The following is a 15,228-nucleotide window of genomic DNA, read 5'->3' as shown; positions in this document are numbered from 1 at the left end:
TATTTTAAAATTGCAGACAAGTGTAAATTAAAACTTTGTACAATGGATTATTGGAGAAATTTGTACCAGAGCTAGGCAAATTATCACTGGATTAGTACGAAAGGCTAACAAGTTGGAAGCTAAAATTCTGCACTTAGAGAAGGCTAATTAGTTTGGCATGTGAAAGCAAATGGCCAAGGACTTGTATTTAGGATAGGTGAATTGTAGTTTAGTTATTGTAAAATATTGTAGTGACAATTGTTTTGAAAAATTTGACAGTTTCTTATCTTATTTAATGTAATGAAAATTGTAATGGCCACTCATTATATTATATTGTAATGGAAATTGACATTTAGTTTTTTTTTTTTTTTTTTTTTTTTTTTTGAGAATTAAAATTGACACTTAGTTGATTTGCCTTTATATTGTTCAACAGCTTGTTCAACATAACACCACATAAGCATGTTCAGTATCACCATCATATTGCTAAATAGCTTGTTAAAAAAAAAACACCACATAAGATAAATAAATTTAGTCGAGTTGCTTTAATACTTAGTTGTTAACATAAAGGTTTTGTAAACTATTATCCAACAAAAAATAGGATACTTATGTCCAGTATCACCATCATATAAGCTTAACCAAAGGTCCTACCTAAGATCAACATAAAGTAGGTTACTTTTGTCCATTAACACCATCAAATAAGCTTGTGGACAGTTGTACAAAATAGTAACCATAAAAGGTTCAAACAATCAAAGGTCCTAATATATAAAAGGTCCTGCAAAACTAACACTGCTACTACCCTTCAATCTTTTCCAGCTCAATTTCCAGCTCTTCCTTTTCCAGCACTAGTTCCAATTCCTTTTCCATATCTACCAACTCCACTACTTCCAACAACACTTGTTTGGGTTGAGACCTATAATAATAGATACATTTGACCATATGGTAAGCATGTATGCCCAACAAGATCAATGACCAAAATATTGGCAATATGGAAATAGCAAGCACAATGTGTAGTATATAGAGAGTAGAGAGAGTTATGTGTCAATTACTTGAGGTTTTATAACTTCCTGAACATTATGTAGTGCAAAACTTTGAGGTGGTCTAGGCTGTAGAATGGCTCTCTTGAGTCTTGAACACTTCCTAAGAATAAGACACAGAACATGTCAGTTGTGAAGACTTCCTAAGTTGGATGTTAGTTGTGGCTTGTTATTCTTTATGTTCAGTTTGAAACTTGATTGATTATTGTACTTGGGGCGATTGATTGTAATGTCCCCAATTGTATACATCCTATATGCTTGGGTAACTATTTTTTTGGTATCAATAAAGTTCCATTACTTATCCGAAAGAACAAACTTGAAGTGCCCCAAAATGTGATAGTCTTTCTTTCTTTCTTTTCTAAGCCAAATTTGGTATACAGGAGAGAGTAAACAAAGAAATATTACTACTTGTATCAGAGATCTACACAAGACATGACCCAAAGAAATGTGTGTAATCATATAGAATTAAAACTCAGAGATCTACAGCCACTGCCACCAGAGAAATGAAAACAACGAAAACACAATAGATATTTTAAGCAAAATGAGTCCATATAGTTTATTATCAAAAGATCTGTTATTTTTAACAAAATTAATTAATTAATAATTACCAAAAAAAAAAGGAACAGAAATGAAATTTGGATCCAAGATCTACTACAGCAAATTGTGGTCTGTTAAAATTCTGAGAAAATGCAGTAAAATTAAATTAATAAAAAAGTAAGTTTCTGAGTAAATGAATCTACTGTAAGGTTGAATTTAATCAACCATCTTGTTGGCTTTATTCCGTGCCAAATTTGCTTATATTTCAGCATTTAGTAACCCTGTATTTAGGTGGGTTTTGTTGTAAGGGCAGTGAGTGAGATAGAGTGATTGAATGCTTAAGAGTGTGCAAGAAAACAGAGCCTTGCAGCTTGATCTCACGGGTGACTCGCGGCTGCAAGCTGCTAGAAGCAGCACACGTGCCAAGCATGTCAGAAGTCGAAGCGTCATGCTAACTGGAGCACTACAGGACAAAATAGGACAACTCGTCGTTCTGTTATCGCGCGGCTAGAACTCACGACTCAGTCAAGCCGTGAGTCACCCCTGTTTTGAAAAACCTGACGTTTCACATTCTTCTCTCAACCCAGTATAAATAACCCTTATACCCACAAATGAAAGAGAGCTTCCAGAGAGAATTTTGAGAGAGAAACCCTAGAGTAAAAAAAGATTGTTTCATCTACAATTTTTACATAAGAGTCTCTTCAAATTCCTCAACTCTCTTCCTCTCCATTGTCAAATCCTTGAGAGGTATTTTATCAAAACCTTTTTCTCACCATATCTATTACTGTGAGAGGGCTGTTTGGTGTTCTGGGAAGCAGTTAGGAAGGAACTAATCTACATTGGTTGATGCTATGGTCAAGTAGTAGAATCCGGGAAGCTAGAAAAGAAATAGGTTCGGCACAACCTCGTTGGAGCAAGAAGTTTGGAGGGCTTAAGTGCACTGGGTAGATTAGGCTTGGAGGGTCTATTGCTGTCCATGTATCCCAACTACATTTTCTAGTGGATTGTTTACCGCTTAGAGGGCGGCAGAGAGGTTTTACGCTGAGGGCTTCAGTTTCCTCTTCGATAACACATCGCGTGTTGTCTTTGTGTTTGCATCTTCCTTCCCTTTTATCTTTGCCTTTTATTATCTGCTGTGGGTTGTGATTTTAATTTGGCTTAGATTGTTTTTCCAATTCTATTTTATAGCTTGTGTTCATTTTCCGCACACTAGTTGTTTGACATAAAGGTTGAATTAGTTAATTTGTAAATTGGGGGTCTAAACGTTCAAGAGTGTTTTTACACTATTTGAACTTTCATCTATCACTAGTAACTAACTAACTAACTTGTTCCCTTTAAATTACATTACATTACTCCAGTATTTCAAAAACCAAACCCAGCTAGCCCAACATGAATGATATGTAAGTAAGTATTAACATAAAGTATCCAGACTAGCTGGGGGAAAAAAAAAATCACAATTAGATTTTTTTTAGGGTTTGAACCTACCACTTAAGAATCCAATCAAAACTCATGAAAACACCAAAAAACAGCAAAATTCATGCCAAATCAACCAAACCTATACTAATATGAATAGATTGATATCCAAAAAAGCTATCCCAAACCCATCAAAATCACGAAATCCAAAAATTGGAGAAATAGAAAATCATAAAAGAGCAAACCTTGAGTTCGGTGCGGCGGCGCCAGCTCCAGAGACGACGTGTGCAGTGGCGAGGTGGAGCTCCGGTGCTAAGAGGAGAGGAGGAATCTGATTTGGGGTTTGTTTGAGACTATCGTGTAGTTTGATTGAGGATTGAAGGTTTATGTGAGCTGTGATTGAGTGTATTAGAATGTATTGCCTTTTCATTAAAAAGCTGATGTGGCACTATATTATTGGTGGTGTAAAAGAGTTGGTTTATGCCAGCTCCGGACGGAAGGTATTCTAATAAAAAATGATATAGATGTTGCTACAGTAACATCTATATTTAGATGTAAAATATTTTGAAAAATGATTCACCAGATGGAGAGATTTTTGTGTATTTTGGTGAATGGTGTATTTTGGTGAAAAATATTTTAAAGGACTTTTGCATGCACTTAATGAGCTAGCTAGGATAAAATAACTATGGTCATCAGTCTTTTATTTTCTACAAAAGGTCAAAGATGCTTTATAAAAATATAATAAAAAATAGAAAGGTCTGTGTGGTATGGACCCATGGCCATGTGCGCTTAAACAGTGAGTTTTTTGTTTTTTTTGGTGGTTAGTCTGTGTCTTTTGAGTACGACTGAGGGAGTATTTTAGGCTTTTTATTGTTTTAGCAGCGGGCCATGAGAAAATAACAAAACAAAACAAAAGAGCTTCGTGCAAAAAGAATGAAAAACAAGACAGAGACACCCACATTTTGGATGAGCAGGATTGGTGAAGTTTTGGAATAGGAAAAGTATTTTCTAACGGTAGCTTAGAGTGACTGAGACCACTTACCAAACAATGGTGGTCCAAGAAATTATAAAAGCATAATGCCCAAGTGTATGCGTGTTTTTTACATTTTCTGGATCACTGATTTATAGATCTAAAATGTAAAAATAAACATTCATGGGAGTCATAATTTCTCTCTAGAAATTAAAAATTAAGGCATTAAAACTCTTCTTATTAAAAATAAAAAATAAAAAACAACATTAACTAGCTCATCATCTCTATCCAGTTTATGTAAAGAAATTTGAGGTTAGCTCCACAAATTTGTGTTTCGTGTTCTAAAGTGATTTGCCCTTAGATGTATCAGTTGGGTATACAATTTAACAATTGTATAATTAGAGGTTGTTATTTTTTGTCATGTGATGCTGATGCCTTCAGTACTTGCTGCTCGTCATTGGTGATGCCACAATTCACTGGTGGCAACTAATGAGAAAGGCATATCAAACACTCACAACATAAAATATGCAACAAACAGATGATATGGATAGTGGTGGAGAGTTTAAGTCTTGAAGATGATGGTGGAGTGTGGAGAATTAATTTAAGTAAAATTAGTTGACATGGCAAATAATAACACTATATTAATGATATGATAAGTTGTGGTATGCTCACCGTTATATTTTAATAAGAATTTATGGTCATCGGTGGCACTATATATAGTTCAGGATTGGAGTTTAAATGAACCCTCTGAGTTGCCAATTTATATTTTATATATATAATATTTTTTTAATGTTCTTTTATTTAACTCCTTTAATAAAAATTTGAACACCTTGACCTTAAATTTATTTTTAATCCTAGCTTAAATAAGTTTAAATATGATTCTCTTAATAATATTTTGGTCTTTTTAAAAAAAAAAAAAAATCCCAACAACAAATCAATTTTATCTAAAATATGGGGACATAAAAAATAGTAAGTCCAACAATAATAGCAAAATTTGTTCATCTTAAACCTCAAAAAATGTTCATTTAGATCTTAACAATTTTTAGTATAAAAATTACATTTTCTCTAAACAAATATGTAGAACATTATACATTTTTATGCAAAAGTGATATTATACACTTTTGCAAATCTTACATTGATAGTATCTAATCTACAATATAAACATATAATTGTCCTAAACTAATAAATAAAAGTATTCTAGGTAGTATTAATTAAAGTTCACTTAACAACAATAATTTATATATTCATTGTATTTAGAAATGATAAATGATTTTCAAGATTTAATTTATCAACAATAATTAGTTTGTTCATTATATAAAGAAATAATATGTCTAATAAACTTATAGTTCATCTTTTATTTTCATGCTAGTCCATCCTATGGACAAAATTTGAAATAAGATCATAGATTACAGTATTTATCTTTTATCCAAGATTCATATTTTCGCTGACTCCCTAGAAAAATATCATGGACACCAAGTGAACTTGTATGAACGAACGGATTTCATTAAAAAAAAAAAAAAAAGAGTTTACATAACACATGCACACGAAATACAACCCAACTGGAAACCAACTCACTGAAACACCACACTGTCAGGACTGCCACACAAGCCACGACTGAGAAGTTAACGACCATTCCGTACGGTCTAGAAAATTCAATAGGAAAGTGCGTGCATGTATTATCGTGCATGCACCCCATTTCCTTATTAATAAAAATAGAAAGGTCCATGTCGCATGGGCCCATGCCCTGTGTGGGCTTAAAGTTAAAGCAAGCTTTTTTGTTTTTTTTTTATAGGTTATTTCTTGTTTTCGAAGTATTTTAGGCTTTCTATTGTCTAAGGCTTTTAGCAGCAGAGCACGAAAAAATAACAAAACAAAGCAAAAGAGGTAACTGCATAAAATAAAAATAAGGTTGGTGAAATCTGAGACTGCCTGAGACTATCTACCAAACGATGGTGAAGTGAAGTCTGAGACTGCCTGAGACTATCTACCAAACTTACCAAAGCAACCAAACGATGGTGAAGTGTGAAGTCTGAGACTGCCTGAGACTATCTACCAAACTTACCAAAGTAACCAAACGATAGTGAAGTCTGATACTGCCCGTAGATAGCGATGGTGATCCAAGCAAATATAAAAAGCATGGCTTTGTGGGTATTTCAGAGCAGACGAACCTTAACCTCCAACTCCAAAATCCGAATATTTCAACCATGTTTGCCCTGTTGTTCATGCTGTTTACCACCATCATCGCACCACTAATTCCAACCCTCTCTTCAGAACTACCACCACCACCACCGACAGCGCCAGCATTTGAGTATACTCCAATCCAACGTTTTCCCCCACCTCCCCCTTTCACTCCATCACTACCATATGACAACATATGGCGTCCACCAAGTGAACCACAACCAGTATCCCTGCGGTTCGTGCTGGGGTGTATCTTGGCTCTAATAATATTACTTACCTTAATCGTAGTGGCGATTTACGTTCGCCGGCGAAGAGGGCCGCCAGGGCACCCAGGGGAACCAGGGAAGCCAGGGCATAAAGGGGACAAAGGAGACAGAGGGGAGAGAGGGGAGAAAGGGCTGAAAGGTGACAAAGGGGACAAAGGCGACAAAGGGGACAGAGGGCCACCAGGGCCGTGTGGCCCACCAGGGCCGTGTGGACCGCCAGGGCCGTGTGGCCCACCAGGGCCAGAAGGGCCGCAAGGGCCGCCAGGGCAGCCAGCCTGCCAGTGGCACCATAGCTGCCAGTGCCATGATAGCTGCTAGGAAGAGATAACAGTAATTTTGCACCATGGCTGCCAGTGCCATGATAGCTGCTAGGAAAAGATAACAGTAATTTCTTTTCCTATATGTTTGGATTTTTATATTTTTGTTTTCCCCAGTTTTTACCATTTGGTTCGGTCTGAGTATTTGAGTCTTAAGAGTTTCTGTAATGGTTGTATTTGGGTGTTAGAAATGTCTTTTTATCTTAGTTCTATTAATAAAGAACCGCCTCTTAAAATAAATGACCCGGATTTGAGAGCCGTGGCCGGTCTCACGGTTAGGCTGAAGCTAAAATAAAAAAAATAAAAAAAAGGAAAAAGATTGGGGCGTTGACGTTATGCCATTTTCTCCGTTGAACTCTGGCTTTTTATCTCTCATCCTTGCCACAAATCCGAAAATGCAATCCCAAAACACACCAAGTCCACAAAATAAAATAGAAATGAAACGCACAAACCTTATCTCTACCCTGCTTCTTCTGCGTTTTCCAGTTTTCCTTCTTCTCCAATCCTCTGTGTTGTCTTTCTGCGATTAATTTTCTTGCTCCTCTGGGGTTTCCTTTCATCCTCTATCACTGGTACCCAAAAAGGCAAAACCAAAAGAAATCAGAAATCTAAGATTTTTTTCTGCGTTTTCGAGTTTTCCTTCTTCTCCAATCTTCGGTGTTTGCTTTCTGCGTTTATTCTTCTTGCTTGTTTGGGGTTTCCTTTCTTCTTCTGACAATGGTACCCAAAGCGGCAAAACCAAAAGAAATCAAAAGCCAGCCTACGATCTCTTTTTTTTCTTTTTCCAATAAAGTAGTCTACCAATATGGCAGCCGCTAACCCTTCCCAATGAAAAGGTTGGTCATGTAGCCATGTTTTCACCGTTCATTTGCTTTTAGTTTTTTTTTAAACCAGTAGACAAAAGTAGACTCATACCTATCAAATAATAATTTTTAATTTTTAAATAACATTATACATATTTTTATATAATTTTTTTTATATGTATTTTTACAAATATTTTCAAATAATAATTTTTAATTTTTAAACATATGTATCAAACGGGTCCTTAATTAAAAATTTCTTGAACAATCCTTCCACAATTAATTTTAAATGGAATATATTAAGTGGAACAATGCTTGGAAGATTTGTAGACAAACTCAACTTGTGAGATGACATAATCACATTTGCGATGATTCTCTCCTACTAATCACCTAAAGATTCATCAGCACCTTGGTTTGTCCATCGGGTTTGAGAATAACATGACTTGGGCATTGGAATTTAGTTCCCATCAGCTTTTATAAAATCCGCCAAAGATGACTTAAAATTTGTATTTCCAAAATAAATTTATAGTTAAAAACTTAAAATACAAATATTGTGCATTTTCGACATTTAGGGTTGGTTTGAGATTCATTTATTTTGTTGAAATTGATAACTCTTTGCTGAAAATACTGTAGATAGAAGTAAAAATTATCTGAAATAGTACAATGAGATTCATGAATAATATCAAAAAATGCAGCAATACCCATAAATAGTAGTAAAAATAAGCTAAATAGTAAAATAAGTTGCCAAAAATAAGTGTTGCCAAACGCACACTTATAGAAATCTTCAGCAATTTTTTTATACTTCATTCTCTCACAACCATAAATTATTAGATCTATTGGAGGATGATTGAGATAGTCCTCTCTAGTTCTCCTCACCAAATGATTTTTTAATTTTTATTTCTTATATTAATTAAGAAGTTGACTCACATATTTATACAGATAACATCATTTTATTAGTCAAGGACCAATAACCCTGCTCAATATGAAAATTAATGAAAAATTTTATCTGGGAAAGACAATTTAGGTGTCAACATCATGTTTTAAAAAATAATTAAAGAATAAATTCCAAAATATTCGAAAACGTTTGTATTTTAAACAATAAATATTAAAAAAAACTATAAAATACTCTTGGAAAATTGATCTGGGCCCCGGGCCAGGGGATAGTGGGAAGTGGGCCGCTCCACTTTACTTTTGGAAGAGTGGTTGTAAATATGCGGACTCACATTATATTATTAGGGACCATCAACATCTTATCTCTTCAAACTAATTTTTTTAAATTCTCAAATTTTACATCCGTGCCTCTCCTCAATAATTACTCACATGCTGCAATGATATATATATATATATATATATATATATATATATATATATATTTTAATGCTCCTTGTACAACACTATCTTTTTCAGGATGAGCAAGAATTTAGCTTAGTATGAGCATTAGCATTGGAAAATGCTAATGCTATATCTAAGGAAAATTTAGCATTTGTAGTCTTAAAATCATCTACATCAGAAAATTGTAAAAGCAAGTATTGTAAATTTTTTGCAATACTTGCTACAGTGCAATTCTATCACAGTGCAATTCTAAAGATAGAATTGCACTGTAGCAGTATTCTAAAAAAAAATTAATATTTTATCTCTACTCTCTCTCCTCTGTCTCTCATCTTTCTCATTTTTTCCTGATCTCTTCTCTCTCTTCCGTCTCTGCTTCTCCATATGCTCTCTTGGCTCTGCTCTCCATCTGCTCTCTCATCTCTCTCAATTTTTTGAATAGGTTTGCTCCGGAGGCTCCGGTATCTCTACTCTCTCTCCTCTGTCTCTCATCTCTCTCATTTTTTATGTTCTTTTCTCTCTCTTCCGTTTCTGCTTCTCCATCTGCTCTCTCATCTCTCTCATTTTTTTGAATGGGTTTGCTCCGGTGGCTCCGGTGATATTTTTTTTGAATGGGTTTGAATGGGTTTACTCCGGTGGCTCCGGTGATGATGTTTTTTGAATGGGTTTGAATGAGTTTGCTCCGGTGATGATTTTTTTTGAATGGGTTTGCTCTGGTGGCTCCGGTGATGATTTTTTTTAAACGGGTTTGCTCCGGAGATGATTTTTTTTAATGGGTTTGCTCCGATGATGAATTTTTTTTTTGAATGGGTTTGAATGGGCTTGCTCCGGTGACGATTTTTTTGATCGGTGGCCTGGGTTTCAAATCGGCGGCGTGAGTTTCAGATTGATGGCTTGGGTTTGCTGATCGGTGGACTAGTTTGATGGTTTGTGTGTGTGTGGCTCTGTTGATGGTTTGTGTTTATGTGTGTGGCTTTGTTGCTGGTTTGTGTTTGTGTGTGGCTCTTTGTTGCTGGTTTGATGTTTGTGTTTGTGTTTGTGTGTGTGGGTGTGGTGATGGGTTCGGGTAGGATGATCGGTGTATCATGGGTTTGTGTGTGTTGTGTGTTGAACCGGTGCTAGAGGTTGAGAGAGAGGAATAAAAATTGCAGTTGGAAAGCCCAGGAAAGCCCAGGAAAACGGTTGGAAACAAAATAATAAAGAAAGGTAAAAAAATAATATTTTAATAAAAATAGAGTTTTGGGATGTGGAGGTGTTGTAAAATGGTATGGTATATTGATAAAGTGGTGTTTTAGAATGGTAAAATAGAATAGCATTGGAATTTTCCAATGCTGATGCTCTAATAGTTGGGATCTCATGTGTAGCGTCTACGTTTAGTGTTTTGTCTTTTTTTTTTACCAGCGCTTTTTGTACTGTTCATAGGACATGAATAGTACATTAGGACAAATGAACAGTGTTTGGGGGAGTGAACAGTAACCCAAAAATTATTTTTTTATTATTTTCAACAATAAGTATTCAGTTTTCAGCAAAATAAGCAGTATCCAAACACACCCTTAAAATTCAGAATGATCACAACCTAAGTAATTTTAAATAGTTCCGGGACTATAAGTAGTATTTTATTTTCTCACATTTATAGTAGAGTTTACTCATTAAATTTATAGTAGGATTCACTATTAATGTGAAAGAGGAAATCCCATTTCATTATACCTTAAAAAGTACTTAAAAAAATTTTCCGACATCATCACAGAGTCCTTGAATTACACATGTTAATTTACCTTTGTTTCATTTGCTTAAATAATCTCTATAATCCTATGGCTGAATTTAATTTATCTTTGTTTCATTTGCTTAAGTAATCTCTATAATCCTATGGCTGAATTTATATTAAACATTGTGTGTATATATTTTGCTAAACTATCAAACATGTACAATTTATCCACACCCCCCCCCCCCCTAAAAAATGTACAATGAAATCAGCCAATCAAGCAATCTTGTGCTTGATTTGATATTTCTTTATAATAATTTTCGATAGAAGCTAGCCATATGTGTGATAGATAATAATCCTTAGCAGCTACCAGTTAGCACTGATCCTAAGATTTTTATGTTTGTGCAAATCAAAGTAACACTTGTTATTGGTGCGGCCAGTTATATGTATCACACTAAGAGCACTCTCATCAGGTGTGCCAAATGCCAAATATTTGGCATTTGGCACACCAAACATCAAAAATAGACCCTCATGAGGTGTGCCAAATGCCAAAAAATTTGGCACACCGCTACAATACCGTCTCAAATATGAGACGGTACGGACATCAATGCTATAATTTTTTTTTCTTATTTTATTCACTTTTCTCTCTCCTCTCTGGTCTCCATTGCTCCTATTTCTTTCTCACTTTCATTTTTTTATCTCACTCTCTTCCTCTCTCCGTCTGCAACAACCATCACCACCGCACTCTGCTTGCCGATATGAAGCTCTGCTTGCCCAGGGGTAGTCACCGATCTTTGCTCGTCGTCCTCCACAGTTGCCAATCTTTGCTTGTCATCTTCTACAGTCGCCGTTCTTTGCTCGTTGTCCTCCATAGTCGTCATTCTTTGCTCGACGTCCTCCACAACTCTCGCCGCCAATCTCGTCGCCGATGGTTGGTTGAGTTTGGTCATTGATTGATTTGTTGGGTTGGGGTTTTGTTGAAGATTTTGAGTTTTTTTTTTTTTTTTTTGGTTGGGGTTTTTGGATTTGGAATTTGTTGGGGGATCCGGTGATTTGTATATTTGCTGGGTTTTGGGTAAATATATTATTTTAATGTATAGAATTGAAGTATAGAACATCTGATAAATGGTATGCTGTAAAATGATGTGCTAAAATGATAAAGTGGGTTTTTGGTGTGTCAAAATGACATTTTTTTTAGAGAGCTGATGAGAATGCTCTAACACATTACTCTTGAGCTGTCATTCTCGAAAAAGCAATATTTGGATTATAACTGACAATCCATCAAATTGGGTTGGGAATCGAGATTGGATTTTTGTTTGCTAGTTTTTGGTTAATTTTCCTGTAACTGAGACATTTGATAATTAATTAACTTTCTGTTGAAAATTTGACCGAGTTCATCCATGGTATTTAGGATGTTCATTGGTCGACTTGGATCTGGTTAGAGGTGCATCGTCACTAACCATATTTCATAACCTTCTCATTCTTCTATAGGTGAATGTCGTAATATTCTTAGCTTAATCAACTTTCAAGTTAGGATGAACAAAAAAGAAAAAGATATATATATATATATATATATTTATATATATAACATAAACAACATGACTATGTAAGGAATTAAAACATATAAGATACAAAGATAGTAATAAGCCATTATGAGGAAGCTAACTCTAAGTGAGATAAACATATCTTAAAATGACATAAAAATCAAGATCAAGATAAATATAGTGAAGGTGGAAATGCCTTTTTCGTCCCTATGTTTTGCCCTGATTCCTATTTTGGCCCCTACATTTTATTTTTACTACATTTAGTCCCTATTTAAAAACACACCATCCATTTTAGTCCTTTCTGTCAATTCCCTAATGGAAAAATCCTAGGTGGCAAACAGAACTATTAAAATAATAATAATAAATTTTATTTTGGCATTAAAAAATGCCACATCAGCATCTAAATTTAAAAAATTAATTTATTAATTTTAACTAAATTAAAAAAAATTAAAAACAGAATTAAAAACCAAAAATCACATGAATTGAGAATCTAAATGTGTCTTGAACAAAAACAACAAGAATACAAACCCATATTTAAGAACAAAGAGAACATTTTCCTTTATTTGACATTTTCTATTTTTCTTTTTCTTAGAAAACAAACACAAAACACAAACCCAAAAAATTAAAATAAAACCAACACAACACTCCCACACACACACACTCTCTCTCTCTCTCGTGTAAATTCTTTATATCTCTCTCACTCTCATTGAGCGATCCTAGCCATGGCCGACTCTCATTCACTCTCATTTTATACTTCTTTTTCTTTGTTCTTTCTAGATCCATTACGTGCTCTATTTGCGTTTGTATCTTCTTCTCTTTTTTCTTCTTTCTTTTCAGATCCATGACTCTCTCTTTCTCTCTCTTGATGTGAGAGATTGCCATGTGGATCAAAGCCTTCAAGCAATGCCCCACCGTGTACTTTCCCGACAAGAAAACCCTAGTCGATGGAGTCTTCTTTGCCGAGTTTCCTTCCCTTTCTGCCAGCCTCTTCAGCAACCTCACCCGCGGGATTCTCATCTAGCTAGCTTCTCAATTTCATCAAGGGCATCGCCATGACCAAACGCTCCGTCGAGAAACTGTTCAAGTTCCTTGACATCTACGAGACCTTGTGCGACACAATTTTGGCCATGGACATTTTGTTTCAGGATGAGTGCGAGGATGAGCTCAAAATCAATACCAACACCACTCGGACCCGCCTTAGCGAGGCAGCAATATTCATATTTTGTGATCTCGAGAACTCAATCAAGGCCGATATCGTGAAAACTTCGATTCCTAGTGGTGCAGTTCATCCATTGACTCACTACATTATGAATTACCTAAAGTACGCGTGCGAGTACTTGCTCTCTCCCTCCATCTCTAGTCTCTACTATTCTTGGACTCACCCATTCAATCTCCCTTCTTCGATTTGTGATGGTGTGAGGGTTTGGGTTGTTTGATGGTTAATATATCTGAGCTATGGTTGAAATTGGTTTTAGGGTTTGGTTGTGATGGATCTGGGTTCGGTAGTGGTGGATCTAGGGAAGAAGAACAAGAAAAGGAATGGAGATTTTGGGTGTGGCCTGTTATGGGTCTTTGATGATTTTGTTAGGTTTGAGAAAATGGCGGCTTTGGGATTTATGAATTTGTATTTGAGCTAAATTTTTTGGGATTTATTATTATTATTATTATTTTTGTGTGTGTTTGTTTCCTAAGAAAATATAGGTTTATGGGTTTGTTGGAGATTGGTTTGTTTACTGGGGTTTATGGGTTTGATTTGCTGGAGAATCCGGTGTTGTATGGCTGATTAGTTATTCAATTATGGACTTTGTGAAAATTATGTGGATTAGTGATTTGCTGGAGAATTTGGTGTTGAATGGTTGCTTGTTATTTTATTTTATTTTTGGGTTTGTGTTCTTGTTGTTCTTGTTCAAGACATACTTAGATCACAATTCATGTGATGTGGATTGATTTTTGGTGATTAATTCTATTTTTTATTTTTTTTATTGAGTTAAAATTAATAAATTAATTTTTTTTAATTTAGATGCTGATGTGGCATTTTTTAATGCCAAAATAAAATTTATTATTATTATTTTAATAGTTTCATCTGCCACCCAGGATTTTACTGTTAGGGCACTGATGGAAAGGACTAAAATGGATAGCGTTTTTCTAAATAGGGACTAAATGTGGTAAAAATAAAATGTAGGGACCAATCAGGGCAAAACATAGGGATGAAAAGGGCATATCTGCCTATAGTGAATTTATAAATGATAGCTAGGGACGGAACCAAGATTTGTACCGGGGGGGGGGGGGGGGGGGCAAAGCTTAAAACCAAAATAAGAAAAAAATTATGAAAATAAAAACTAACATCTATTTCATATTCAATAAAATACTACATACAAAATAAGTTTTTCTTAAACATTTCGTATTATAAAACACATCAACAAAGTATAACATACAAAATAAGTGTTTCTTATTTTGTGCGTGATTTTTGTTTAGTCCATATTTATTTATTTATTTTGTTTTTGTAGTTAAAGGGGCATGAATTTTATTTCTTTCTTTCTTTTCTTGTAAGTCAATATCTAAATATTTTAGAGGAGAAGAGACAAATATATATATATATATATATTTAAGTGCAAATCTTAATTTTTTGTATACCAGTTTGTATGCATATATTAGTTCTTTTTTTGTGGGGGGGGGGGGGGGGGGGGGTGGGGGGCATGGCCCCCCTCTGCCCTAGTGTAGGTCTATCCCTAATGATAGCACTTTGATAAACATTGCGGACTAAGTTCAAGGCCTTAGAAACTACTTAGGTATCACCAATTTGATTTAAATCATCTAATAAACACCTACTAACTTGCAATTCTAATACTTTCTAAAGCATAAATGGATTGCCAATATAAATAACAACCTTATACATTAGTCTCCAACAATAGACTAATAATAACATACAATTACACTCCAAAAGTATAAACTATAAACCCCATCACAAGTAAATCCACTAGCTAATTCCCAACAACTTTACAAATATTCTCATTTGGTTCTCCGACAGTTACGTGTTTTGACATTTGCCTGCCTATAAAAGAACATAAAAATTTCAAATTTGGTAGAGCATATGGTATGACAACAAAATCATGGGAAGCATATACTCTACCAATACTCTCAAGTGAAAAGTGAAAAAAG

General features: G+C 34.9%; 2 protein-coding genes across 2 annotated transcripts; one reads left to right on the top strand and one right to left on the bottom strand.

Moving 5' to 3' along the window:
* Positions 1-539: 539 nt before the first annotated feature.
* On the bottom strand, positions 540-3,457 carry LOC115986770. Its single transcript, XM_031110048.1, has 3 exons — positions 3,209-3,457; positions 1,026-1,116; positions 540-889 (listed from the first exon to the last, which is right to left on the bottom strand). The coding sequence occupies exons 1-3, from the start codon at positions 3,391-3,393 to the stop codon at positions 794-796; spliced, it is 372 nt and encodes a 123-aa protein (XP_030965908.1). The 5' UTR covers positions 3,394-3,457; the 3' UTR covers positions 540-793.
* Positions 3,458-6,137: 2,680 nt separating this feature from the next.
* On the top strand, positions 6,138-6,695 carry LOC115986051 (collagen alpha-1(XVIII) chain-like). The gene has a single exon (XM_031108913.1). It carries the CDS (start codon positions 6,138-6,140, stop codon positions 6,693-6,695), a length of 558 nt encoding a protein of 185 aa, XP_030964773.1.
* Positions 6,696-15,228: the final 8,533 nt, after the last annotated feature.

The sequence above is a fragment of the Quercus lobata genome, chromosome 4 (genome assembly GCF_001633185.2).
Source record: "Quercus lobata isolate SW786 chromosome 4, ValleyOak3.0 Primary Assembly, whole genome shotgun sequence".
In the NCBI taxonomy this organism is placed as follows: domain Eukaryota; kingdom Viridiplantae; phylum Streptophyta; class Magnoliopsida; order Fagales; family Fagaceae; genus Quercus; species Quercus lobata.
Note: the sequence above shows the minus strand (reverse complement) of the source record. Positions and strands in the feature narration are given on the sequence as shown.

Coding starts and splice junctions, on each gene's coding strand:
- LOC115986051 (XM_031108913.1), top strand. CDS start 6,138: ATGTTTGCCCTGTTGTTCATGCTGTTTACCACCATCATCGCACCACTA.
- LOC115986770 (XM_031110048.1), bottom strand. CDS start 3,393: ATGAAAAGGCAATACATTCTAATACACTCAATCACAGCTCACATAAAC. Junction 1,117..3,208: donor GCCGCCGCACCGAACTCAAG/GTTTGCTCTTTT, acceptor TCTTATTCTTAG/GAAGTGTTCAAGACTCAAGA. Junction 890..1,025: donor AGGAAGTTATAAAACCTCAA/GTAATTGACACA, acceptor CTATTATTATAG/GTCTCAACCCAAACAAGTGT.